We start from the raw sequence: 27,316 nt of genomic DNA on the forward strand, positions 1-27,316 counted from the left end.
CACAAAAGAACAAACATGGTATGCACTCTCTGATAAGTGGTTATTACCCCAGAAGTTTGGAATACAGGTAGAACAACCCACATACCTCAAGAAGAAGGAAGACCAAAAGGTGGACCTTTCATTCCTTCTTAAAAGGGGGAACCAAATACCCACGGAAGGAGTTGCAGAGATTAACTATGGAACAGAGACTGAAGGAAGGGCAAGCCAGCCTAAATATAGCTATCTCCTGAGAGGCTCTGACAGTACCTGACTAATACAGATGTAGAGGCTCATAGCCATCCATTGAACTGAGTACAGGGTCCCCAGTGAGGGAACTAGAGAAAAGACCAAATGAGCTGAAGGGTTTGCAGCCCCTTAGGATGAACAACAATATGAACTAACTAGTACCCTCAGAGCTCCCAGGGTCTCAACCACCAAGCAAGGACTGCACATGGAGGGGTCTGATTGTTCTGGCAGCATGTGTATAGTAGAGGATTGCAAATTTGGTCATCAATAGGAGGAGATGCCCTTGGCCCTGTGAAGGTTCTGTGCCCCAGTGTAGGGGAATGCCAGGGCCAATAAGTGGGAGAGGGTGGGGTGGCATGCAGGGGCGGGGAGGCAACAGGGGTTTGTTTTTGTTATTTTTGTTTGTTTCTTTGTTTTTTCGAGGGCAAACTGGGAAAGGAGAAATTTACATGTAAATAAACAAAATATCTAATAAAAAAATAGCCATCACATGACCATTCCTTAAAAAAAAAATACTAAATGATCAGCTGTGTTTAAATAGTTTGATTTTTCCACTTATCTATTATTACAAATTTTAATCCCTATAGAAATACCTGTCTTATCCAGTGTGGCTAGGATAACCTTTCAAAGTCATACTGACAATATTTAATGATGAAGTTTAAAGAAACATTCTGACAGTTTACAGCAGGGAACATGGTTTTGGCAAAAATGAAACTTGAATTTCAAATGCTTTTGACTATCATGAAACGTTAGTGTTTTATAAATACAAAGTTGAGACAGTTTTGTGGGGGTGGCATTTCTAAGATGTGGCTATGCATAGGAATCTCTAGCAAAACACTCTTGTACAAGTTTCTCTAAGAAGGGTTTAGGGTTTTATTGTCTCTGTGCTTGCCTGCATCCATAATGTTTGTTCCTAGTCTTAATTCTAAAGCAGGGCTTCATATAGGGTACAAAACCATAAATTCGTTTACAATCATTCATAGGCTCACTCAGTAAACATCTACTGCTTGATGTCAAGTATTGGACACACACTGAGGCCTTCCATCACAATCTTACACTTCCAAAGGATCCAGATACTTTAAATATATTTTAGATATGTGTGCATTTGGTGATATAAATCTGAGCCTCACACATGCAAAAATTCCAAATTTAAACTTGTAAAGAAAAATAACAGAGATGTGAAATATGCAGCTATGAAAGGAGAATGGGTTGTACCCTGTAGAGGGAAAGACTTAAAGAAACTTCTAATGTTTTAGTTAAAGTAATTTTACTCCTTCAACAATATCTTTCATAAGGAGATAGGTATTCACTGATGAATAATTGATCATGAAATTCTGATAGCATGTCCTCAAAAGATGCTTTCCTCAAGTTCAGGAATATTATTTGAGTAGGTGAGACCACACACACACACACACACACACACACACACACACACACACACACTTACTTATTTACTTTTCTCTCCCCAAGAGTTCATAAACTGCAATAACAAGTAATTCTGGCAAACTAGGAAAACCTTACAATGGTGTGGTGTAAACTAATTTGGATATGCATTGGTTTCTTTGGTCAGTGCATGTCATCTCTCATAGCAGCACATTAGCCATCCTTGCTGTTCCTGTAAGTCCTTAGACCACTTAGGCCAATGTCTTTGAAGTATTGTGAGAAGAAAAATTTTCTATCCTTTGCTTTGCAAATCAAAGTTCCGGTGAACAGTTAAACTTTCTCTTTCCTATCTGAGATGTGCTAGGACAAATACTTTTTATGTCTAAGAGTTGTTGGCAAAGACCCCATTTTTTTCTGGATGTATAATACTTCAATGAATTATGAATTGCTTCTGTAGGGATTTTAATAATACAATTCTAAAATAATTTTGAAGACATACACACATAAAAATAATAATAATTGAATCTCAAGGAGATTAGATTAGCTAAAACAAGTTTTTATTAAGTTCACTATTATTCTTCTACTGCAAGATTACATGGAACTACGGTAGGCTACCATAGTCACATCTCTGCCCAAGGCAAAGAACATAAGGCCAAAAAGTGCTGGTTGCTTTTACTGTTTGAGACAAAATCTCACTCACAGTTTACTGTCTCACTTTTTTTTAAACACAAAGGCTTTTAAAAAGGTAGATGTGGTGGTACATGCTTATAATTCCAGGATTCAGGAGGAGGCTGAAGCAGCAGTGTCAGTAGAATAGAAGCCAATTTATATACTTCACATTAATAAAATGGATACACTGTAGTGATTAAAAGGACTAATTGCATAAACTCCCTTTTCATTTGGATGACTCTTAAGAACAAACTATGGCTAGAAATGAAGAATGGGCATGTTCTGATTTTCTTGATATAAAATTCCATGAATCTAACATTTAAAAAAACACATATGAACGTTTTGCCTACATGTATGTAAGTGCAGTGTTGATATAGGCTAGAAAGGGGTGATGACAGATCTCTTGGAACTATAGTTAGACATGGTTCTGATCCAACATGTGGGTGCTTGGAACTGAGCCTCCATCCTCTTGAAGAACAGCAAGTACTCTTAACTATTGAGCTGTCTCTCTAGCTTTAGGACCTAACATTTTTATGGTAGTAAAAGATTTAAGATACTTGTGTTCATTTCATTCTCTGTAGTTTTCAGATAATAAAAAGTTCTCTGCAGAAACAAATCTTGCAAGATTTATTTTCTTTAAAGGAGAATACATTTAAACAATTTCTTTATTTTCTGCCCTATGTCTGCTTCCCACCTTCTTCTTTGAGCCCAAGTTGCAAGCAGGTGCTGCCTGAAGACAGTTAACAAAGCTGCCTGAGGAGTTCACAGCTCTGTGGCTCAAGCAACACTAATTCTAAATGTCAGGCAAGCAGGCAGGCAGAAAAATCTGGAGAAGACAGGCCTTATACCTGGCCAATAACAAGTCCATGGAAGAATAAAGCATAGTTTTTAATACCTGTTTAAAAAAAAATCAAAGGATGAAAGATGAACAGCTGTACAGCTGGAAGCAGCTGATGCATAGAGTAGCACCTGGAATTTCATCCTGCTGCCTCTGTTTATTATCTGTGTGGACTGTGGTTAATTCACTTACTTTTCTGTTCCTAAGTACACAATTGGACTACTAATTGCTGCCCGATGGAGCAGGTGTGTGGCTTAAGTGAAGTCATGTATGGAAAATGACTGGCATGAAAAGAAAAGTCAGTATTAGCAAGTTTTACTAAATCCTTCTAATGCAGACATGATCCAATTTGAGAAACCAGATGTTCCCTTAAAACTTCTTGCATCTATTCTCTACAGGACTGATCACAACATATAACCAACAGTCTCAGAAAACATCTGGGAAAGTGAAACTTTGGCATGTTTTGACAAAAATGATAATTGACTGGAACACTACAATGACTGACCATGGATACCCTTACGAAGCCCTCTTAGTAATCTCTAGATCCTGAAGAGTCCATTTACCCCTGCAGATTGTTCTTCAAATAACAGCACAATATTTTTGTTTTGTTTTTGCTAAATTTATGATGTAGGAAATAATCCAAAGTTTTGCAACAAGCTGGTAACTCACTGAACACTCAGTCTGAAAGGAAACTTAAGATGGCTGGATCAATCTTAGTTCATCTGTCTGTAGGACAAGTGAGGCACAGAGAAAAACTTGTCTCAAGCATCAGACATTATTGCTAGTTTGTGGTTCATCCAATGGTAATCCCAGCTCTAAACTCCTAGTCTTACATCCTTTTTGTCACTCCTTACAAGATGTAGCAGTGCTGCTTTTTACCTTGTCACAAAAATGGTAGTAAAAGTTGACTTGTAGAAAATTTTATAGGGTGGGCAACATACCTTGTAGGCTTCTACTACTAAACTGTTGAGATTTGCAGCTTTGGATTCTATTTCACCAGCAATGGCACCAGGCAAAAGGGGCAGAAGGTCCTGTAAAACACGTGAGTCATGGGTGCATAACATGACAGTAGCATGCAGACAGTGAGCCATCAAGACATTTCATAGCCATCGGAAGGCAAGCCATTATAGGAATGAAAAAAAAAAAGACAAAAACCACAAGCAAGCTAAGAGGGGAAGAATCAGTGTGTGTGGTCTTGTGTATAAATGAGCATGCATGTCCTGAATTTCATGACCTTAAATCTAATTAAAGTTAGCTCAGCATTTCCTAAACTATTTTTAGCATGAAAAGCATTCTGAGGGCAAATACATTGATGAAGTTCTATGGTTTTTTCCTCCTTTTAGAGATCCAAAATCAACACTTGCAAATTATTCAGAATGGGCCTACAATGTGCAAATACTTTAATATTATTTAGGCAGCATTCCCATTTTTTAAAGTTTCTATTCCCATGTGACATAGGTAAAAGCTTAATATAAATACTGTTCTGTGGAATGTCATGTTGGGGCATGCTGGGCCAAATGGAAGGTCATAGTTAAGGTGTGAGCTTCACAGAGCTGATGAGGAAGATTCTAGGTATCACTTGAGAGAATGATGAGAGAATGAGAGAGCATTAGCTTCTACCTGAGAGGAAGTCTGTCTTATTAGAATGAGGAGTGATGGGCACAGGATTATGATGAGAAAGCATAGTATAAAAGGATCATGCTTTAATTAATTTTTCTACTCATTGAGCATCACCAAGTTCTTCTGATTACTGATTTTAAAATTCATGTGTCAAACTCTGACTGGGCACTTGAGGTGTTAAATTAGTAGGCCAAATCATTTCAGTCCTTAAGGAGCAATTTCACAAAGCACAATACATATGACACAGTGGAAATATGCCCAGGTACTATGAGGAGAGACACCAGCAAGCCTTTCAGTCTAGGGAACATTGTCATGGACTATTCCCCCAAGAAAGTGACTTAAATACTTTGTCTAAATGATAAGCAAGAGCTAAGGTGGTAATGAGGGAGAATGGCTTCTAGGATTGGGGTGGGGGCAGACCAAGAACCAGGTATAGCAGACCAAGACCAGAATGGGTATAGCATGATAAGTGTGTTTGTGTACAGAACAATTAGACACACATTTGAAAGGAAAAGTGCAAGGCAGGAAACAGTCAGGAACTAGACCAGAGAGATGGACAGAGGCCTATGGTCTCCCATGCCCTATAAGAGAATTAGATGTTGAAAAACATAACAATTTGCTTTAGTGAGTGTTGTGGATATCTTTGTGATTTAAGTGGATTTTCTTGGTAGCCAGGGAGAGAATGAACCTGAGAGATAGCATGAAATGCTGGTTTATAAACCAGATAAACATGGTTTATAAAAAAATGACCCCTCTAAGAGTAGGTGATGGCAGGGTCAGCTGGAACTCTGAGCAGAATCCAGGCTTGGAGAGCCCAATGATTCTTACTTTGCACACAAGTCACTTAATAATAAACATAATTCTGTATTTTATCAGTCAATGGCAGATTTACAAAAGGAGGGAGAAATCTAGTGCCAATAGCACACGAAGAAACAATAAGCAGTGGAGAAGCAGGAGGCAAAAGACACAAAGGCTGCATAGAATTTGAAGGTCAGCTCTTAATCTAGAGGATAAGAGCCAAAAATATGAGTTATTAGAAAACCAGGCAAGCTTTTAACCTCTCTAAATGTTTGCTCATCTTAAAAGAAGCATGTTCATAATACTTCCCTTGGTATACATAGCTAAAAGCACTAGAAGAATGGATAAGCTCAGTATCTGAAAATAGTTAGGTACTCACCAAACAGCAGCTGTTTGTGCCATTTTTTTTTAGTGGCTTATATCATTCAGTTTGGGCTAGAACTAACTCATGTGAATGTTAATGTCCTATCATGTTAAAAGATGATTGATTCCACAGTGTTTATATATGATTATGGAATCCGGAATTAAATTTTTCATCATAGATTTCAAATGGAAATAGTGATATACTTAAAGTGGCATTTTCAACTGATAGCAATGTCATTAGATATGAAGTGAACTAGTCAAGGAAGCAGCAGCTTTGTAGAAGATGGAAATGAATTTCAGCACTTGTTGAAGTCAAAAGAAAGTGGCTGCTCAAAGGGCTGAATGAATGAATGAACGAATGAATGAAGGTAAAACAGACAGGCTACTGTGAGAGGTTTAGAGTAGAGAGTAGAAGGTAGAAGCAAAATTGTAATGGAGACAAAGGCTGAGTAAAGAGAGGACAACTAACATATCACAGTCTCATGGAAACAAGAAAGGCAAGAGGCACTCAAAGACTGAAGAAGCAATACCACAGGAACAGCACATTTCTCTGTTGGGAGCTACATGGCATTTCCAGATTGCAACTGCTGCGCAATGTCTGCTTTGTTTGTGAGCCTCACATACACCAAAGGCTTCTGGGAACCTCAGAAACTATTTTCATGTACAAGCCACTGATTAGCTCAGTTACTTCCATGGCTTCTGTTGATCTATTACTTCATAATCTAGCCCAAATCTACATGTGTTGGTGCTGTTGAAATTCATCAATGCATCTACAGTACAATTTCCAAACCCAAGGCTCAGAAAAAAATCATGGAAGAAGGGACAGAGTGATGCAGAGAGAATCTCTTGTGTGCTGTATGGTTGTATTACTTGTCAATAAAAAAGCAAAACAACAACAACAACAACAAAAAACCCTCTATGGCCTATAGGAAAGGGTAGAATAGAAGGTGGGACATCTGGCAAGTGGAAAGGATTCTGGGCTAGAGACAGGCAGGGACTGGCCTGGGAATATGGAGGAGAACAGAAGTGTGGGAGCTGAGCAGCTACAGAGCAGCCACATGACAGCATGTAGATTAAAATAAATGGGATATTTAGTTATGAGCTAATTGAGGAACAAGAAAAGCTTATGAGGTGGGTATTTGTACAAATATTTGAGTCTCAGTCACTATTCTGGGAGCCTAGGACCAGGAGGAAAAACTGGATTTTTACAGGAATATTGTAAGAAAGAATCAGATAGTGTGCTGCAGATAGTATCTTTTAGACATGAAAGTAAAGCTGCACCCATGAAATCTCAACAATATGGCTAACTAAACAAGACCTGTGTAATGGTGATAGCAGCCGACACACCAACATGGATAGAAGCATTTTCATGCGGCCCCACTGTTAGAGGAAAAGGTACAGGCAATCAAAGGCTACAAATAAGGAGAATACTTCTTTCCAGAGATGAATCCCTGACAGGTCTTAGTAAATTATCCAATCCGAAGTCAACCCTGAACACATGTACATAAAAGCAACACTAAAACAGAAGGACATACAGTATGTATAGATGCATACATATACATGTATTTAACAATAATGAGGAAGAGTTTATGGATTTGAGAGTGAGTTGGGGGCATAGGAGAGCTGAAGAGAGGGAGGGAGTAGGAATGATGTAAATACAGTGCTTATGTTTGAAATTCTCCAAAAAATAATTAACTAATTAAAGCAAAAAACATCTGCTGTTCTCCAATCTTAGCCTATTCTAAGGAAATGACCATGGACCTTGGTACTATCATGAAAGGGACAGAGTTGGAGTATGAAATACTTCCATCTGATGGAAGTCTTCCATTACTGTTGCATTCAGTACCAGCTTAGGTGTCAAGCTGTGCCCAGGCATATTGAGTGTAGTTCTCATAGTTTTCAATGCCCATGTGTCATGGTTCTACGTGTCATGGACAGAATATGCACCTAAATGCTGATATAAGATACTATAAAGTTCACCTTACCTGAAACATCATTACATTCACATGTTGTATCACAATTCCAGAATCTATATCTCTACTTCTGAAAACTGCCCTCGCTTCAACCAATCCAAGAGTTTTAACTTTGATGTTGTGAACAGGTGTGAACATACCTTGTACCAATGAAACTGCTTCCCTTGAACTGCAAAAATGACATTTATGTTGTTGTCTATTAACTTTTCAGAAAGTTGGCCTAATGATGGATGTTCCTGTAATAGACAATGAGGGAAAGAAGGGAGTGAAGTTCAGCAGCTCAATCTCATCCATCTCCAGACTTTTAGTATGGAAAAAAACTCCACATGATTTAGAATAACAATGCATTTACTTGTTTGTGATAGTCAAGGAACATTTAAACTCTCTTTAAATGTGACACCAATATCATGAAGTCAGGATGTCTTGCAAGCAGAAGTCCATAAAAGTCTACAACTTAGAAAAGTAAAGAGGGTCAAATTCACATAGTAAAGGGAGGATCACAGCCCTGTTAACATTGGACTGAAATTGATATAATTGAGAGATAGTGTAATACTAAACAGTGGAAACAAGCCAGTGACATGCATTCTGAGGTGAAAACCAGAAAGATCTGAGGTGTATGTAATACATACATACTATGTATACACACATACACATACATGTATACATACACACCCATATGTAAGCATACATATGTATATGAACACATTTATGTGTGTGTGTGTGTTTGTATGCTCATGCATCTGATTTGATTTCGACATAGCATATATAAACTCTCTTTACAAGTAGAAAACACTGTGGTTTTTATTTGGATAGCAGAAACTTTCTGTTCTATTCTTCTGCAACCTGTGCAGAGATCCACTTTCTACAATTACTGGTTAATGAGAAAGATGGCAATACTACATTAAATTAGAAAGATGTATTCAGTAGATACTCTAACAGCACTCAGGATGTCTATTTTAACTTCTTCTGTAGAGTACATATTAATGACATTATGTGTTATTCGACTTGGTTTTAGGTATATGATATACTATGAGCTCACTTTACTTTGGTAAATAAAACATGAAAAACTAAATGTAGCTTTTCTTGTTTGTTGGTTTTGTTTTGCATGTGTGTTTTATTATGGTGGTGGTGGTGGTTATTAGAAAGCTAGGGATGAGTTAAAAAAGGAATTGCACTCTAGTTCAGGGAGGAGAATGCAGTTCATGGTAGAGTTTTTGCCTAGCATGCAAAAGATCCTGGCTTCAATTTTCAGCAATGCCCTCCCATTCCATCCTCCTGACTGACAATTCCAAAAGTTGCTATTTACTGTTACAAAGTTAGGCACAGCACTGGTATTGTTTCTTTTCAAGTCCTCCTCTAAGAATTAAATTTTCTCACAGGATAGGTTCATAATTAGACATGTCCCAGAGAGATGCCAGACTCCACTTTCTGTGGCCTCTAGAAAATCATTGGTGCCTATGTGTAGGAGCCAAGAGTTGTGTAACTGAGCCTACCTAGCTTCAAGCAGAGGTCAAAGTCAAGGTTTCTGTAGTTTCTGCACTGGGTCACACATGCCAATGCTAATCTCTGTAATCTAGAAACTATGAGCACTTAGTTATAAAAGTAAATTAATTAATCTTATGTATAGCCACATTTTAAATTTATACATATGGACAAAGATACAGCCTTGCTTTAAAAACTACTACTAGGGCAATAGGTGTGTTTGGTTTTAGAATATTTTCTTAGCATATATGAGACCCTGGGTTCAACTTGAAGGAGACATCAGAGCAAATGCTTTGTGTTTGTTTTCATTATTTACATTTAGATGTGATATGAAACTAATTCATGAAGAGGCTCAAAAAGTGTTAGCACATGGGCTTACATACAAAAAATTCTGCCTAGAGCAATTCTTAGGAATGTAACTTTAAAGTAATAGAAAAAATATCCCCTAAATATAAATTCTCCCAGACAAATTCCTATTCCCCTTCCTAATAAAGTACATGACCTTAAAATAGATTTGTGACAGTTTGCGTAATACCAGTTAAGCTACAGGGAAGACAAATTAGATACATTGGAAATATTATTTTAATAGTAATAGTAACTTTTAAAATATTTTTGCTTTGACAAAAAATGACAGCTTGCCAAGTACCTACTCTTCTTACTTATAAAACATTTCATTTAAAGCAAGAAAAAAACTCATATATGTTTTTAACTAGCTTATACTTAAATCACACAAAGCCAATATTTAAAGAAAAGTTGAAGATGCGAACAGCTTTTGGAGCCTTTTAAATTCCTTTCCTTCTCCACAGACAGGAAGTCATGTTAACCAAAATTACACAAAACTCTGGTCTAGAATATTCATTCTAATTGGTTAGAAGCTCAGTGAAAAAGTTCGTCAGACTTTTAACCTTAAAAAGAAAACATTTTTTTTTTTGCCTCTAAAGAGAAATCTATTTTAAAAGAAAAATCCTAAGTACCTCAAGGCAGATATTTTAGATAATAAATGTCTAACACATGTTTAAATAAACCACTGTTGACAAGTGGCTATGGATTAATGGCCATTTCTGAAGCCTCCTCACCTCTCCTCCATGAAGCACATTATTTTTTAAGCATTTTACTTTTATTCTGCTAGTAGGAGAACACACTCCTCAGATGCCCTGTCCTGCTGATGTCATGACTCCTCAAATCTAGCCATATCCCCACTGCCCCCTCCACCTAACCCATTACATATTGCTTATCTAAACTCTGAAAATAATTAATGGAGGTAAGGTTCATTTCAGAGGCAAAGGAAAAAAAGGATAGAACATGCCAGGAGTATTGTTAAGTCATTAAGCTTGTGGGAAGGGACTTATAAATGTCAGGAGGGAAAAGAGGTCGATGGAGAACACTTTCAAATAGATTACTGTGCTGGAAGTCCGGCTGAATTTTAATAATGAGCATAGCCAAGGGGACAAAGAAAGTGCTAAAGATTTTCTTTATTCTAAGTAAAATTAATGTAAGAAGTAAGGTGAGTTAAGAGTTTGTAGTACTGAAAACTATAATAAAATATTGAAAACTTCACTTTTTAGTGAGTTTGTGTTTTAGAGTAAGGCAGGCAAACTGGAAACAGTGTGATAGTGAAGACATCTGGAGATGAAAACTTGGAACATATGTTGTCCATTTACCTCTGTCTCAACAGTCTGGGTTTTCAGCACATGGCAGATCCTGATAACAGCTAAGGGCAGGCTGGGCAAAAGTGAGGCTGCCAACATTTGGGGGTTGAATATAGTCTTTGTTTGAGAGTGTGTCTGTAGAGAGTGTCCTATGCAATGGAGAATATGAAACATAATGTCTGACTACCTACTAAAGGGCAGTACCCCTTTCTCTGTGCAATGATACCTAAAATGTATTTGGCATGAAAATATCCTCTTGAAAGTTACAGCACACATACAGTAGAGGACTTCCAGGTCTGTATTCATTCATGTATAGGGAAGGGATAGTGACTGGCAAACTGTGACCAGGACACAGAGAGTTAAGCTATCTGAAGTCCTGTGTCATGCAAGGCATATAGAAATACTAGTTTACACTTCTCAGAATTATAGTGGTGCCCTATTACATAACTGGGCTATTGAATAAAAAGGCTTTGGTCCAGAATTCTGTAATTACTAAAGCCATACAACAGTGAGATGTAGTCCAGGTCTTGATGTACTGGCTGGCGTTTACTGTAGGCACTTCCATGGAGCAGGCTGGGATTGCTTTCAGCGCTCACCTTTACCTTAATTATCCATGAAAAAAAGTAAAACAGCATCTCTACCTGGCCTGTGAGCTTGTGCTTTTGAGAACTAAAAGGATACACACAAAATGATTACTTACTAAAAAGTTTTAAATAAAAGACTGCTACCAGTAAACACTCTAGGCATGCTCTTCCATGTGCTTTCCAGGGGTGTTTGAATATGTCTCCTAGGCCGAAATGCTGCCAACTGTAATCATGAAATTCCACTAAGTAAAGGAGGGCAAGGACTATCAATCTTTGTAAGCTTTTCAAAAAGAATGGATGTTTTCTGCTTAAATATTTTAACCCAAACATTAATTTATGCAAGGTAGTTTATCCCATAACTTGTAAATGAAATTTAAACATTCTTGCGCTAAGCTTCTAGACACTAGTTGAATCCCTTTCTAAACGTTCTACAGAAGCAGAGCCAGGTTCCTGTGGTCCTGGAGTAGGTAACATTTGCTTTGGATTAAGAGTAAGTTCAGTTAGGTTTTGTTTGCAGAGATCATTACCTGTCTACTTTTCTGAGAACATGTAAAGCATTCAAATTGGGTTTCATAAAATAACTGCAAAAATGTTCTCAGTTTTAAAGCACATAGTATAGTCGTCTGCTAGTAAGTGTTTTGTTGGTTTTAAAAGCCTACAAGATAAAAACAGGATTTGTTAAAAACTACATATAGACATCAAGCTTTCTAGAAATATTTGAGTGCTAAAGAATGTCTTTTCAATAATGTATCCAAAACACATGTTGAGAAGTGAAAGTATACCTAACACTTTTTGATGTTGAAGAGCTCATTTCTTAAACAACAGCAGCAAAAATAATTAACTAAATTTCTTTCCTAAACAAATTTATTAAAATATTGCAAGTTGGAGCTGGAGAGATGACTCAGCAGTTAAGAGAACTTTCTACTCTTCTACAGATCCTGAGTTCAATCCCCAGCAACCACATGGTGGCTCACCACCATCTGTAATGGGATCTGATGCCTTCTTCTGGTGTGTCTGAAGACAGCTATAGTGTGCTCATATACATTAAATAAATAAATAAATCTTTTTTAAAAAGATTGCAAGTCTCTGCTTAAATGAAATTTTCTGATGTCAATATTAGTTATAAATGCCTTTGTGAACTTGAATGTTAAGGAAAATCCAATTTTTAAATAAATAAATAATAAATCCAATTTTTGAAATAAATATAACTTCATAAAAGTTTGTTAACTCATTTAGCTAAATTATGAATTAAAATAATCAAGTATGTTCTTAAGTTTGCTTTCTTCATTGGCAGTTTAAAATAAAAAAAAAACCTTAAATGTACTTCATGGTCAATAGTAAACTTCTATAGATAGCATGCTGATAGTGAAGTACAATGTTATACAAAACTGTGTGAGAGCAAGAACAAGAGTGTTGAGTATCTTTCTATGCAAGGAAGCATAAGTATGCAGTAATAGCAAATTACCTTCAGTGGTTCTTCATCAGTTATCTAAAATGCTGACCCAGTCAGCAGCTGCTTTATCCCATTGGGGATTCAGGGAGAGGAATGACAGATGGAGTCAGTGGTAGGGATTTCTGAGGAAGCATATGGAAGAGTGAAGAATCACTGACTAATGATTGGGGCATATGGAAAGCTTTGAGGAGAAGAGAATATCAAGTCTGAACAGGAGGCACTAATAAGTATATTATACAAACTAATGCACTGGTATAACCTATTTGAATTTGTATGTTCAGGACTGAGTCATACTGGCATCTGAATGCCCATTGGCCAGTTTCACTTAATGCCTTCCACAATGTGTTCCTTGGTCTCTTTCTTTATGGTGAAATACCTTTGTACAATTCTTGGCCTTTGCTAAGGGTTGGGTGAATGGAAGGTCTCTGACTTAGGTTGAAAGTAAGTTTGGGGCAGCTAAGTGGGAAAACAAAATGGACTTCCAGGCTCTAAGTATTAACATATCTTTTCCATCATCTACAATTTTGTATGAACTGTTGTCTTTTTGGAAAGAATGTCAGACTTTAAGTTGACATTATTGCTGGGCAGACTGAAACACTAGGTTAATACAAGCTTTTATTATGACAGTTAGTATAAGGGAAACACTAGTAAATAGATTTATTTAATAGTATACCATCAATGCCAACAGCTAAGTAACTCTTAGAAAAAAATCTTTATACAGAAATTTTTTAAATTAAATTATCTTCTATAATTTAGATAAAACTAAGACATATGGGTTTATTGTTCTGTAGGTAAAGGCTACAGTGTAAACTTAGAAGTGAAAATATACCAGAATAATAATTTTGCTATTTCTTTACTTTCTGATTGAGACACTTTGACAAGGTAGTTAAAAATACAGGTTGAAATGCATTAGGTTCCAGACCCATAGTTCATTACATTTTAGTTTCCATCTTCACACAGGTTTCACTTAGCTTTTCTAATCTTGAATGTTTTTGTAAGTAAAATGATGATAATGATAACTACTGTTTAGAGTTGTTGTAATGATAAATTCTATGCCGTATGGAAAATGTTTACAAAGGTGCTTTCAGCCAATGTATAGTTAATGTGCTTAACATGAGCTACATTGGTCTTCCTGAAATGATTCTAACTCAAAAGTATAACTTTGGTCTCTGTGATTCAGACACACAAGAGGCATTTAACCTGCTATCTCCCTTAATAAAAAGAAAGTCCAAAGTCTTTCGGCCAAGAAGTCTAGTATCATTACTGGTACGAGTTTTTGAGATGTGGCTAGGAAGCAGTATTTGACTTCTGCCCTAACTGATACAGAATTTAGAATTCCTTCCTAGTACTTGATAGGAAGAAAAGGTAGATGTATGCCTAGAGATGGGATCAAGGTAACCTGAGACACAAGGCTTCAGAGTCATTCATTGTACATTTTACACATGGGAATACAACCAAGGAGTCACTCTAATGCACCAGCTCCTTTTGTTTTTGTTTGTTTGTTCGTTTTGGTTTTGTTTTGTCAGTATGGCTAGCAATGAGAATTCTCAACAGGAGGTTTCTTTAAAACATAGATCTGGAGTCACTGAAATAAAGGTATCCTTTGAATTATTATCAAGTACGCTCCTTAGATTCACCCAGTAAATCAAAGGCGTGACAAGTGTTAGGGTCATGCCTCTAAATAAATGCAATAGTTACCAGGAACACAACAAAGGACATGATGCATTGCCTGTTTCCTCCATATCACAATAAGTCAAATGGTATCTAAAAATCCTGGAAAAACTGTGACTTATGTCCATAAAGTTATATAATATAGCCTAGGTCTTATATAATGACAGCATCTTATTTTTGCCCAAAGTTCCTTTCTGGATGAGCCACAACGTCCATTTAAGTATATGGATGAAGTGATTATATCAGTAACTTGGCAGGACTTCAAGAGAGTAACAGGACTTGGGTACTGTGCCATTGTCATGTCTCCTTTCAAAAGCTTTCCTCTGTCTCAGGACAGAGCAGCTCCTCCTCTTTCCTCTCCCATTGTTAAGGAACATACTGCATCTCTAACCTAGATTAAATGAAGCCAACCAGAAAGAAAGCTAGGTAAGAAATGAATAACAGAACAGAAAATAACATAGGAGAAAATTGGCAAATTCAAAGATACCTTGAGAGTTATTCTGAAGCCTGTATTTTAAATATGCTAAAGATTGAATTTGTTACATTTTATCATTTTATTTTTTGAAACAGAATCTGCTGTGTCCAGGTTGGTCCTGAACTTGCTATATATCTGAAGATGATACTTATTTCTGATCTTCTTGTCTCTATCTCCTGAACAATGGAATTAGAGAGATGAGCTACCATGTCTAGTTTATGTGGTACTAGGTAATGGAGCATATGAATTGAGAAATTTATCAGCTTTCTTCAAACATTTACAAGTCACTAGCTGTCAACATCATTCACAAATGATATCCTGTTGCCCTTTTTTTCATATCTGCAATTAGCTAATGTCAGGGGAAATATGGTGATAAAAGGCTGCATTTAAATACATGATTCAAATCTTATGCTAATCTTTGGAAAGTAATTCAGACAAACTGCATCTTTCAAGTAGCCCTAGCAGCTCTGTGCTGCAGAGGGAGGAAGAGCGCACAAAGCCTGCCTTGTTTTATGCTTCTTCTCATGATCTTTATTTAGCTTATTGACTATTATATTCTGAAGATTCCTCAGACCGTTTTCATTTCTCTTGTCACTTCTTATTCTATTTACAGATACCAAACTCATAGAAGTAGCTTATTTCCACAAAGCAAAGCCATGTTTTTCTTTCTTTTCAAGACCTTTAAACCACATGAAAATTAACTGAATTTAAATAAAGTGAGCCTTTGTATCACTTTATTTAAAAAAAATAAAAAAAATAAAAAACCTCTACATTTCTTAGTAGCTTTTCAGAGTCAGACACTAGACAGTATCAGTGACTTTTAGACATCAACTTTCTCGACCAGTAACTGTAGAGCATTCTGCTCCATAGGTGTTGGTTCCTGGCCCATCTTGATTCTACATATTGCTTTTAGGTAATTTCCTGGGACAAGGATGGCTGAATTGACAATTTTATCTTTCATTTTAGCCCAAGGAGTCATCATAGCTAGGAAAGGCTGTTGCTACATTACCATGGTTGTCGATTTGATGTAGACATTGTTTTTCAGATGGCAGTTTCCGTCATTCGGCACCACTATACCTGCCAATTTGCTGTCAAGAGCAAGATGTGATGTCTGGTCTGTCATCACTAGCAGCAATCTTTTAGCTTCTTTTCGCCATCCAATATGACTCTTAAAATAAACATGTAATTAGACCCTGTACAATGACATGGATCTCACTGTGGTCTTTGCCTCAAGTAAACGATAGGTTTGAGTTGACAAACATTGTTAGACACGAATGATGTACTGTCTCTAAAATAGCATGCCTAAGTATTTGTTTTCCCTTCACTCCCTCACTATCATCTGGAGACTCTAGTTCCTGACTATAGGGGCACATGGGCCACTAGAGAAAGAATAAGCCAAATGACATGACAGGAGTGGGACACAAGACTCTTTCTGGCTCTGTCTTGAGGTTATCTTCTCTCTATAGCCATTTCCCAACCTGGCCCTGCTATCCTAGCATATAGCAAAATGAATTCCAATAGTGATGAAAACTGAGATTTTTAAAAATGTATTTCTCCATGTTGTTTCCACTCCACAAATCAACTAAAATATAAAACTCTTGCACCCTCAGCTACATCTGAGCATGTAAGCACCCAGCATGAAGAACTACTTACCTCACAGACAGCAGCCTGAAGCATGGCGTCAAAGCCTCCTTCAGGGGTGTCTATGTTTCCAGAGATCTTTTGTCTGTGGACTGCTTTTTCAAACTCAGTGATGTTTTCTGTCAGAGACAGCACATGAATGTATCCATGGGGAGGCATACAGTCTAAATTGTAGTCACTGTGTGGGAAAAGGAAGTTCAAAATCTAGTTTTTAATGCTTCCATAAAATTTTCAAAGTACTATTAACAGTCAAATTATGAAGCTGCTGTAATAAAGAACTGGGTTTTTGGAGGGATCAGGAAATTTTTATAACAAAATATTTGTAAGATTGGAGAATTTAATGTTGATGAACACTTTTTGTGAGCAGAATATAAAACTGTAAGGTTTGATGTTCAAAAATGAAGATTCTATGTATTTCACAAATGCAGGACAATGACACACTTTGCTAATGATGGCTGAATTTTTAAGAGGAACATAAGAATTTATACTAATTTCCTATCACACTTTGTTTTGGAGCTGATGAGAAACACATCCAAGGAGATAATTTGGGAATTCAGCATATATAGCATATTGCATTTTTATTTCTAAAAAAATATCACACTAATTTTGAAAATGAAGCTTGCTGTGGAATTATTATGAGAATAACACTCTTGCCTCTCAGAAAGAGACTCATTCCTTGGGTAGGCTCTCCTTAAAGGAGATTGTTCATGCTTGTCATAATGTTCCCCAAGTCCAAGGGAGACAGAGGCATCAGAATTGTGAGTTCTGGGTCAGTCTAAACTACAAAGTAACACCTGATCACAGAAAACTTTAATGAATGGATAAAGAAATAAACAAATAGGAGAAGGCTTCTCAAAGTCCTGTAAAAGATAAGTTAATACCATTCCATATGATTGATAACTATTTCTGCAAGTATGAATGTATAGAGTGAAATGATTTGAGCAGTTTATAGAGATAGAAAATACCTTTAAGGAAAATTATTTATGGGACAAGAGATTTACAGAGTCATTTCTCTGAAAATTTAACAAGTGATACTATGTATAAACTTGCATGCTCTAAGTTAATTTTCTTTGCTTAGGGAGGCAGATACTATTTTGAATCAAATTCATAATTTTTGATCTATGTTCTTTGAGACAGTTGGCTACATCGTTAACAATGTTAGTATACAATATCACAATATAGTAAGATGCTAGTATAGCATTGAGATGATAAATATTCTAAAATATGTCAAACCTAAAATCAACAAATTTGGAGCAACCACAAAAGAGGAATATAGTATACCTAGAGATATTTATATACATGTCAGCCTCATTGGTGTAAATTCATACAAAATTACTAATAAATGGTAAGGTTTTCTTGTATGAAAAAAGCAAATAAACAACATTTGAGGAAATATCACTTAAATGTTTCCAGAGAGGAAGAAAGACCCTTCTCAAATATTTTTAACTTTTATTTAATAAGACATTATTTTGAAACATGGCAAGTCTTCATATAAGAACAAACAACATAAGAAAGATTCTTTTACTATTATCCACATAAACCATTACCTACCTGCACTGATTGTGGATCCTTTCCGGATGGATACTAATGTATGGTGAGACAGTTTTATCCACATATGAGCCAAAACCAAGACGGAAATCACGGGAAAAAAGGGCCATTTTTTTAGATAAATCGTTTCCAACAGAATTCAATTTTTCTATATTATTGTGCATTGATGCTGACACATCAACCAGATAATAAAGATCCACGGGGTATTTCTTCAGAGGACGGATTTTTAACATAAAATTAGCTTCGGCTCCTAATTCAAAGAAAGAAAAACATCATGTAGTCTTCATTTACACATCTTAAATGTCAGTAAGTCAATGACATTTTCATTTACATTTGGAGTGTGTGTGTGTGTGTGTGTGTGTGTGTATGTGTGTGTGTGTGTATGGTGTGATTTAAATCACATTTTCTAACTAACTTTAGATCCCATCACCCACATTAAACCGTCAAACCACTAAACATAGTTCATAGTCAAGGCCAACTGTGGAAAATGGTTATAATTGACTATAACCTGAGGCTGACCATAACATTTCCTCCTTGGTATTTTCTTGCCTTTAAAAATTTCTCCCCTCCCCTCCTGTCTTGTCTCCTTACCAGCTTTCCATTTTATTGTTATTTCACACAGGACCTCACTATGTAGCTCAGATTGGCCTAAAACTCAACTTCCCCCTGACTCTCTTCTCCCTGTCTTAGCTTTTGCCTACATTTTTCCCTTCTTACTTCACCTTCTTCCTTGGCTTGGAGCTTTTCCAGACACTACACTATGGTGTTTTGTTTTGTTTTGTTTTGTTTTGTTGTTTTTGGTAAAGCTCAAAGGTGTATATGTCCCTACCTGCTTATTATGGTAGATTGAAGCACTTCACCTTCATCTTAAGTCTAATGAAATAAAACTGCTTGTAAGTTCCCAGAAATACTCTGCAAATATATGCTTCCATGTCTGCCTTATGTTCATTTTGGCTGTGGTAAGCTAGCCTCCCTTTCTTTCATGTAATTACTGCTTTAAGACACTGTTCAGTAAGCTACTTCTCCTTGGACCAGGCTGAGCTTCCTTCCCTTGTTTCCCTGGCAACTGGATCAGTCTCAATTTAATGTTTTCTATATAATTATGAGGTCTCAGCCATAGCATCTTTATGGCCTTTCAGTTTCTAAAAGCTATTATAAGATAGCTTTACACTATAAGATTAGCTCTGTATTTAGCACACAGTAAAAACATATGTACTATTGATTATTTCCATTATTTCTATTGGATTCTACATAAACTTAAGGATAAGGACTACTTTTCATCTCTGAAGCCTTTTTATCTGCCTATAATCTGAGAAGACCTAAAACAAAATGGATCCAAAAGGGGAAAAGCTGTAAATATTGATGTGTATAAATTACAAGCACACATAAGCAGAAACATGTAATTTATATACACTACTTTGCAAATATTTTCTCAAAACAGGGCATTTGAAGGATGCAGTCACATTTCTTAGAGATAAATATATATAAACCAGGATAACCTGCTGGAAATTAGTGTTTAATTATAAAATAGGGTGATTGGCATATTAGTATGGATTGGAAAATTACACCAAAAATCTAAAGATAAAGATGGTTAGAAATAGTAAACTTATCAAAAGGTGTTCAAGCATACTAGTACTGGCACTGGGAGGGTAAAAGCAGATAGCTCACAGGCTATTACACTGAGAACACTAGGCCAGCAAAATGGCCTGCTGATGATGTAAAGGTGCCTGCTGATAATGACCAAAGTTTTATTCCTGGTTCTCATATTATGGAAAGAACTAACTCCAACAAATTGTCCCTTGACCTCCTCTTATGAGCTGTAGTATGCATGCCTACACACACACACACACACACACACACACACACACAGGGTTAGAGCACTCCCTGAAGGCAAGCGTGGAGGGAAGGGGCAGAGAGGGCTGTGGATCCACAGCTGTCACTCCTAGGTGTAGACATAGGTTAAGAGGATCCTGTCCTGGCTGCCATGCCATTTGTGAGGCCTGTGCCTCCTGGCAGGTCCTGCCTTAAAAAATCACCAGAGAGAAAATGTCAGATCTCACCCAAGTCCTTGGGTTAAAGCACTCCCTGAAGGCAAGCTCTCCGCTTGCAGGGAAGGGGCAGAGAGGACTGCAGATCCACTGCCGTCACTCCTAGGTGTAGACGAAGGTTGAGAGAATTCTGTCCCGGCTGCCCTGCCACTTGTGAGGCCTGTATTTAATTTTATTTTATGATTGCTTGTTTTGCTGTTCTTATGTTTGGATGCTTAGTTAATCTTTGTTCATTTCTTTTTCAATAAAAGCAAACATTTCCATTTTTTAGAACAATTCAAGTTATATCTTATATATTTGAATTATTTTGTCACTGTTACTCTTAGTTTATGATTAGATTTTTATCTTTGATTTTTATCTTTTGAGTCAATTTTAATGCACTGTGCTTAAAGATATGAATTGTGAAATATTCTGTAACAGGGTTCTTTTGATTAATCTCTTAATATAGTCTATGAACTTTAATATTTTATATATCAGTGTTATAAGCTGAATAGTATTTGGAGATGTGTCTTGAGAAGTGATCATGATAGATGAGATCATGAGGGTGGCACTTAATAATGGGATTAATAATCCTTTGTGATACTGGAGAAATTCTTTCTACATTGTCCTCCTTCCCATGACTTTCCCAGTCAACTCTGCCATGTGAGGAGTCACTAGGAACACCTGTAAGCCTGGAGATGAGCCATCACTGGGCAGTAAATCTACCTAACCTTGTTCTTGAACTTGCCTGACTTTAGACATTTTAGCCTTTCTGGAACTGTGAGCAAAGATAATTCTATCATTTGTATCACAAAATGTAAGACATTGTTCAGTGACTGCTAAACACACGAAAGCATCAAATTTTTAAGCTCAGTTGTTCTGTTATATAATTTCCCCCTTATTTTCTCTAAAGATATTAAAGAAATAATTTTCAGCTCTCCTCTAATGAACAACTTGTTAAGTTAAGCGAAAAGAGGTGATGCAGGGATCTGTGGGATTTGGAGAAAGGCTTGATGTAAAGACTGGTAACATCATGCCTTTAAATGTAGGTGTGCTCAGGGAGTAACTCTGGACACACTTGAGCTAGAAAGCCAAATTTTAATGGAGTGTCATGTGTGTTATCATTCAGGTTTAACACAGAAAGAACAAACAAGCAAGCAAACAAAAAATCCCATTCCATAAAGACTTTACAGGCAAAGGTATAAGATACTGTCAGGATATGGAGACTGATAAAAACTGGGATTTTTAGAAGTAATCTAGGAGAGATTAGAAAACCTGAGATCATGAGCCTGTTGTGAAAACATGTAGAAAAAATATGTCACCCTGTCTTGAAGAACCAAAAAAAAAAAAAGTCATTAAAGGTGAATGGACAATTATAACTGCAGAAGGCTGTATGTGTAGGCAAGACATATGTATAATTACTGGGATGTTAAGAGCAGATTGGACTGGGTATGATTGCATGTTTTGCTATCCTTTTGTTTGTATGCTCAGTTCATTTTTATTCATTTCTTTTTCAAAATAATTCAAGTTATATCTTATTTATTTGAATATATTTTGTCACTGTTACTCTTAATTTATGAACTTTGATTATATCTTGTGAACCAATTTTATTGAACTGTGCTTAAAGATATGAATTGTGAAATAATTTTTAGTTTAATTAAATTTATTAAAAACAAAAATGAGATAGGACCACCCACAATGAGCTAATAAGAGATAAAAACAACTTAATTTACTTTAAACCAGTCTTCTAGCTCTGTGGTTTATATCTGTGTTCTTTGACATCTTGTATACAATTCATATATTGGAATTCACATACCTGGGGCAATGGATGTTTTCCAGATCTACAACATATGTCAGACTGAGGGGTCTACTGTGACTGAAGGGGAGATATCAGAGAAATGCATGAGGAAAAGTATATACTAATCTCAATGCCATCACAGAGCTGTCTAAGGTAATTATAATAATAATAAATGATAGTTTTGTTTAAAAGTTCATAGCAAAGTTTCTAAGTACTTAGCTTAATTTGTTTTTCCCAGTAACTAATGAATCAGTGCATCATATAAGTATTTATGGAGATCTTGCTCTATTCCAGCACTCTGAAGAATGGAGAAGGAGTTTCAAAAAAGTATATTCCTTTTCTTGTCTTAGCAGGTATGACAGGCTTGAAGCTACAAGGCTTGACAATGGCCATGCAATTATCAAACATACATGGCTAAAGGAGAGAATCAACTCCTGCAACTTATTCCCTGACCTCTAGGTGCAGTGCAGCATGTGTGTGCCTCTTTGCCCTCTACCAACTAAATAACTAAATGTATGAAAAAGTTCCCTTTTTCCAGAGCTTCATTGGATCCAAAGCATAAGTACATCACAGTGTGAGTGGACCACAGAGTCATAATAGGTTGCAATAAGGTTTGTAATGTGTTCCAGGCCATACATTTTAGCTACAAACGTGACAGAGACTAGAACCATGGTTCCTTGATCTGAGCTCAGTAGATTTCAACTACACTCCTGTTGGTTGCATCATATTAACCATGAGCAAGTTACTAGGAGCTGTCATTACAAATTAAGGTTCATCACAGATTTCTCTGAAAATTGCCAAACCTGGATGCAGTTGGATTGAGACTTCTCCTGGTGTCACTTGGGTATTGATTTCATTTTCACTTGATGTTACTACATGCACAGACAGGTATTCTATTGAATCAACTGGACAGCCTTTGCTTATCAATTTGGAAACAGTATCACAACGTTCACTTCTTGATCCACCTGAAACAAAATCCTGTTAAAAAAAAAGAAAATCACTGATGTTTTTTTTTAGCAAATCACCTCTGTGACAACTTAAGAAACCTTACAAAGTAAATATTACAAAGGGGACATTTCCCATGTAGAACACATTAAGCTATCACATAAATTAGCTGTATGTTTCTAAAAAAACTAGGAGCAACTTTGTCAGGAATAAAAGTTTCACTTCTACAGTTCATTTAAAAATGGGAAAACAAGTTAATAAGGAAGATAGTTTAATCAAGCACTTTAATTGCTGTTGACTGAGCCCCATAAAATTACACCAGCTTCATTCTTTTTAAACATCTGACTTTGGAAAGACAGACTTAAGAATTAGTCAAAGTGGACAATTTATTGTTTCCACATGTGTGCCGTATGTTTCAAGGAACCCAGCTGGCATGTCTACTGCATACTGTTGTGCTTGGGAGATGAGAGCAACTCCTTCAAAAATCACATGACTAACTATGCTCACAACTCATCTAAGAAGAAATTGGAATTCTAGCTTCTTAGACTATCAATTTCTGCAGCTTCTTATATACAAAGCAGCCTATAAATAATTAGATAAACCAGGGAAGATGCTTGTGATGATATAGTAATAGATGATTCCAATTCCGGCTTTCCTCATTTTGCATCTAAAACTAAATTTTTCATGATCGTTCAGCATAAAATGGTGGCTAGCTTAGGATTAATGAAATATGATTAAAAGTTAATTTGTTCTGGCTGAGATTAAAAGAATGATACTTCCTTTTTTTCATGTGACCATTTAGGTTTCGTACTGAAAAGTATGGAAATATTTTACTATGGATAATATTGAAATTATTTCCTTGAGATAGTTGCATGTGAGCTTAATATTTGCCCAGTAATCTTCCTAGCAGAGCTATTTTGACCTAGCATTTAATCATTTCATCTTTCAGTTATATAATTCAGGGAATTTAATCTTTAGTTAATTAATCATTCAGCAAAAGACTGTTAAGCAGACACTTACTACAAGATAATGATTTTTATAAGTGATAAGGATACAAAGCAAGGCAGCTAGGGTCTTCACTACTGAAGTCAACAGATCATGGATGAATTCAGTTACTAAGCAGGAAATATAATTATTATATTTTATATGGGAATAAACCTTAGGGACAAGAGAATGTCATAGGGTTTATGGAGAAAGGGAAGTGTGAACTTTAAATGACAGACCAAAGGTGATGTCATTAATTATGAAGAGTGATATCCCTAGCACCAGAGAATGGCTAGATAGTATTATGGTAGGCAATATAAAACATTTTAAAAAAAGTTCTTTTCTCAATTTAGAGCATGGCTTAGTAAATTAAAGTCAGTGGGACAAACGCAATCATTTGTCTGTTTTCATGGTTTGTGTGTCAAAATGCCCCATTTTTAGAAGATGGTAGAAGAATGCCCTGAAGAGATTGTGTATGGCTCCAAGTGCTAATGGTTTACTGTTTGGCCTTCAAAATATTGACTGATAGTGTATGGCTTTCACTGGTGATCCAAATTCAGTAAAAAGGGAAAAGGCAATCTGCCCTTCTTTCTAATTAAACTTTCTAAGTGTTTGGTAAGTGGTATTGCAGACACAGACACATTTAAATTTGGCTTAGAGTTAATCTTCACCTAGATTTTAAGGGGACGGTTAAAAAATTTGTTGCATTTACTTATAACAACAATTGTACAATTTACTTATATCTAAGTGTATTGAATCAACTGGTAACACCCACAACTACCAGCCAGACACAGTTTTGAAACTGCTTGGAGATCCTCAGAGAAGTAGTCAGTAACTGGTATAGCATATATGTCAGTTCCTCCATATACTTCAGGTTAGCTGGAGGACTCTGCTTCTCTGGGCATGTAGACACTGAGGGTACATGGGTTTGGTACTTCTTGCATTTCCAACTCACATGTCAAGTCACAAAAGGGTTACAATCATTTTCCAGACGTAAAATCCGCAAGATGTGTCATGCAAAGGAAACAGAATATAAACAGCTCTAATCTTCCTTTCCAGCCTACTAGAGGGTCTGAACTCCAGTGTACAGAATAGAGAAGATGAAGAGGTGGCTAATTTCCTGTAACTATACATCAAGCTATATGCCATGTGACCTTTAAATGTCAAATAGTTTTGCTAAAATAGCAAAATCTTCAATTGTTTTGCAATGTCTGAATCAGAATGGTGGTTTTAGCCCACTGTAAGAACTAAATCAGAAAAGTATTGCCAACCGACCAATTACGTTTAAAAAGGAAAGAAAAGGCTCTTGCCATTGCGGCTTATTTTCCATTTGAAAGAAAAGCAATTTGAAACCACACCCTTTTAATTTCTTGGCAGTTTATGTCATTTTAATTTCTTCTAACCCTTATGTTTAATTTTCTTCAAGAAAAATACTGGGGAACTCAGACTCCAAGTTTCTGTAGCTAGGATCTGATGAGGATAAGAGGCCCAGGCTGAAATCCCTACAGCTTTTCAGCCTTCACCAGTTGACTCTTCTGTGCATTAGCATAATACTCTGGGTATATAAACAAAATGAAGTCAACAATCTGCTTGGAAATGGAAGGGTCTTATCACCTCCCTTTAGACAGCAAATGCCCTTCATATTCTATTCTGTGATGATTGTGGTTTCAAGTCAGGCATGTTCTTACACTGTGGCTATATCAGCCAAGATGGAAAGCCAAGATGGAAAGATGCTCAGAACAATGTGCCTCTTATGGATGTTAACAAGAAACAAAAATGTTAACTAGATTATATTAACAAGGTACTTTCTATCTCAAACATTTTCTAATGGTTTTCTGGAGCATGGAATGAAGGGAAAATAGAGATTATGGATTAACAGGTTAAAATGTCATATGAAAATGTAAGCAAATTGAGTATATACTGTCTACATTCATAGTGACTTTTTGAGACAGAACTTTTCTTAATTTCTGACAATTTCATACATGTATATATTCCCCCACTTATCTCCCTCCACCAGTAATGCCTTCTCCTCCCTACAAATATTTTTCCCACATTCAACTCTATTTGTTTTGTTTTGTGACCCAGGGCTGTCTTTGAGTTTGTGGGTTTGGAATTATCTACTTCAGCCTGGTGGGCTCACCATTCAGAACACAACTAAAAACAATGACTACACCTCTCCAAGACATTTCAGTTGCTAATTTTTTGGCAGGGAGAGGAGAGCTCCTTCATAACTCACTGTTCACAAGCCCAGTCTTATACAGGTCCAGTGCTGGTAGCTAGCTACAGATGCTGTGAATTTCAAAGTGAAATGCTGAGTCATTCGTAGTAGACAGAATTTTTCACCCTCCCTGCTTACCTTCCAGCTCTTACATCTTTTCCACCACCCTTTCTTGGGTATTTCATGAGCCTTATAGGATGTGGTATTTTGATTAGGGTACTTTTCATCTATTATCATCATGATCAGGAATAACCTCCTCTTTCTTTCCCTCCATCTTTTCTGGCTGAGAAATCAGGGCCACCAGTCATATCCCTTTCTATGTGATAAGTGATTTTACTTTTTGACAGTATCAAACTGCTTGTGCACCCAGGTATGTGTGGAGGCTGGAAGTTGATGTTTACATGTCTTCTTCCATTACTTCTCCACCTTAGTTTTTTTGAAATACAGTCTTTCACTGAATCCGGAGTTTGCCATTTCAACTAGATTGTCTTGCCAGCAAGACCCAGGAATATGTCTGTTTGCACCTCCCAGTGCTGGGGTTACAGATGTATGCCACTACATCTGGCTTTAACTCCTTAGCTCCTGGTTGAATTATTGGCATAGTCAGCTCAGCTCCCTAAACATAAGTAAAGCATATATATATATATATATATATATATATATATATATATATATAGTTACAAGTCCTATATCTCAAGCAATATCCTATGCCATATTTTACTTCATTAGATATTGGAGTAGGTTAAAGTGTGGAGTAGGTACAATCAGCATTTCCATTTTAGATATAGGAAAAATGTGATTCAAAGGGATGAAGCAACATAGTTTACATAGTTGTTTACATAGTTTACAGTTAGAAACCATTGGAAGTAGGGCTTAAATTGAACTTGGTACCTCTTTAGAGTCTGATCTTTTTTTTTTTTTGAGTCTGATCTTTCTAAACATGAATTACATTACACTATAGCGTATAGATAA

The 27,316-nt window shown here is 36.4% G+C and overlaps 1 protein-coding gene across 2 annotated transcripts in view; it reads right to left on the bottom strand.

The window, feature by feature from the left end:
* Itgb8 (integrin subunit beta 8) overlaps nucleotides 1–27,316 on the bottom strand; it is an 84,067-nt gene that overhangs the window by 18,091 nt on the left and 38,660 nt on the right. For both annotated transcript variants that reach the window (XM_031357696.1, XM_031357695.1), the window contains exons 3-8: nucleotides 23,001–23,175; nucleotides 18,376–18,622; nucleotides 16,837–17,002; nucleotides 16,193–16,351; nucleotides 8,010–8,105; nucleotides 4,057–4,146 (exon numbers count right to left, since the gene is read on the bottom strand). In XM_031357696.1, the coding sequence (XP_031213556.1) occupies nucleotides 4,057–4,146; nucleotides 8,010–8,105; nucleotides 16,193–16,351; nucleotides 16,837–17,002; nucleotides 18,376–18,622; nucleotides 23,001–23,175 (933 nt within the window). The remainder of the gene's footprint in view (nucleotides 1–4,056; nucleotides 4,147–8,009; nucleotides 8,106–16,192; nucleotides 16,352–16,836; nucleotides 17,003–18,375; nucleotides 18,623–23,000; nucleotides 23,176–27,316) is intronic.

Source organism: Mastomys coucha, unplaced genomic scaffold (assembly GCF_008632895.1).
Source record: "Mastomys coucha isolate ucsf_1 unplaced genomic scaffold, UCSF_Mcou_1 pScaffold6, whole genome shotgun sequence".
NCBI lineage: Eukaryota > Metazoa > Chordata > Mammalia > Rodentia > Muridae > Mastomys > Mastomys coucha.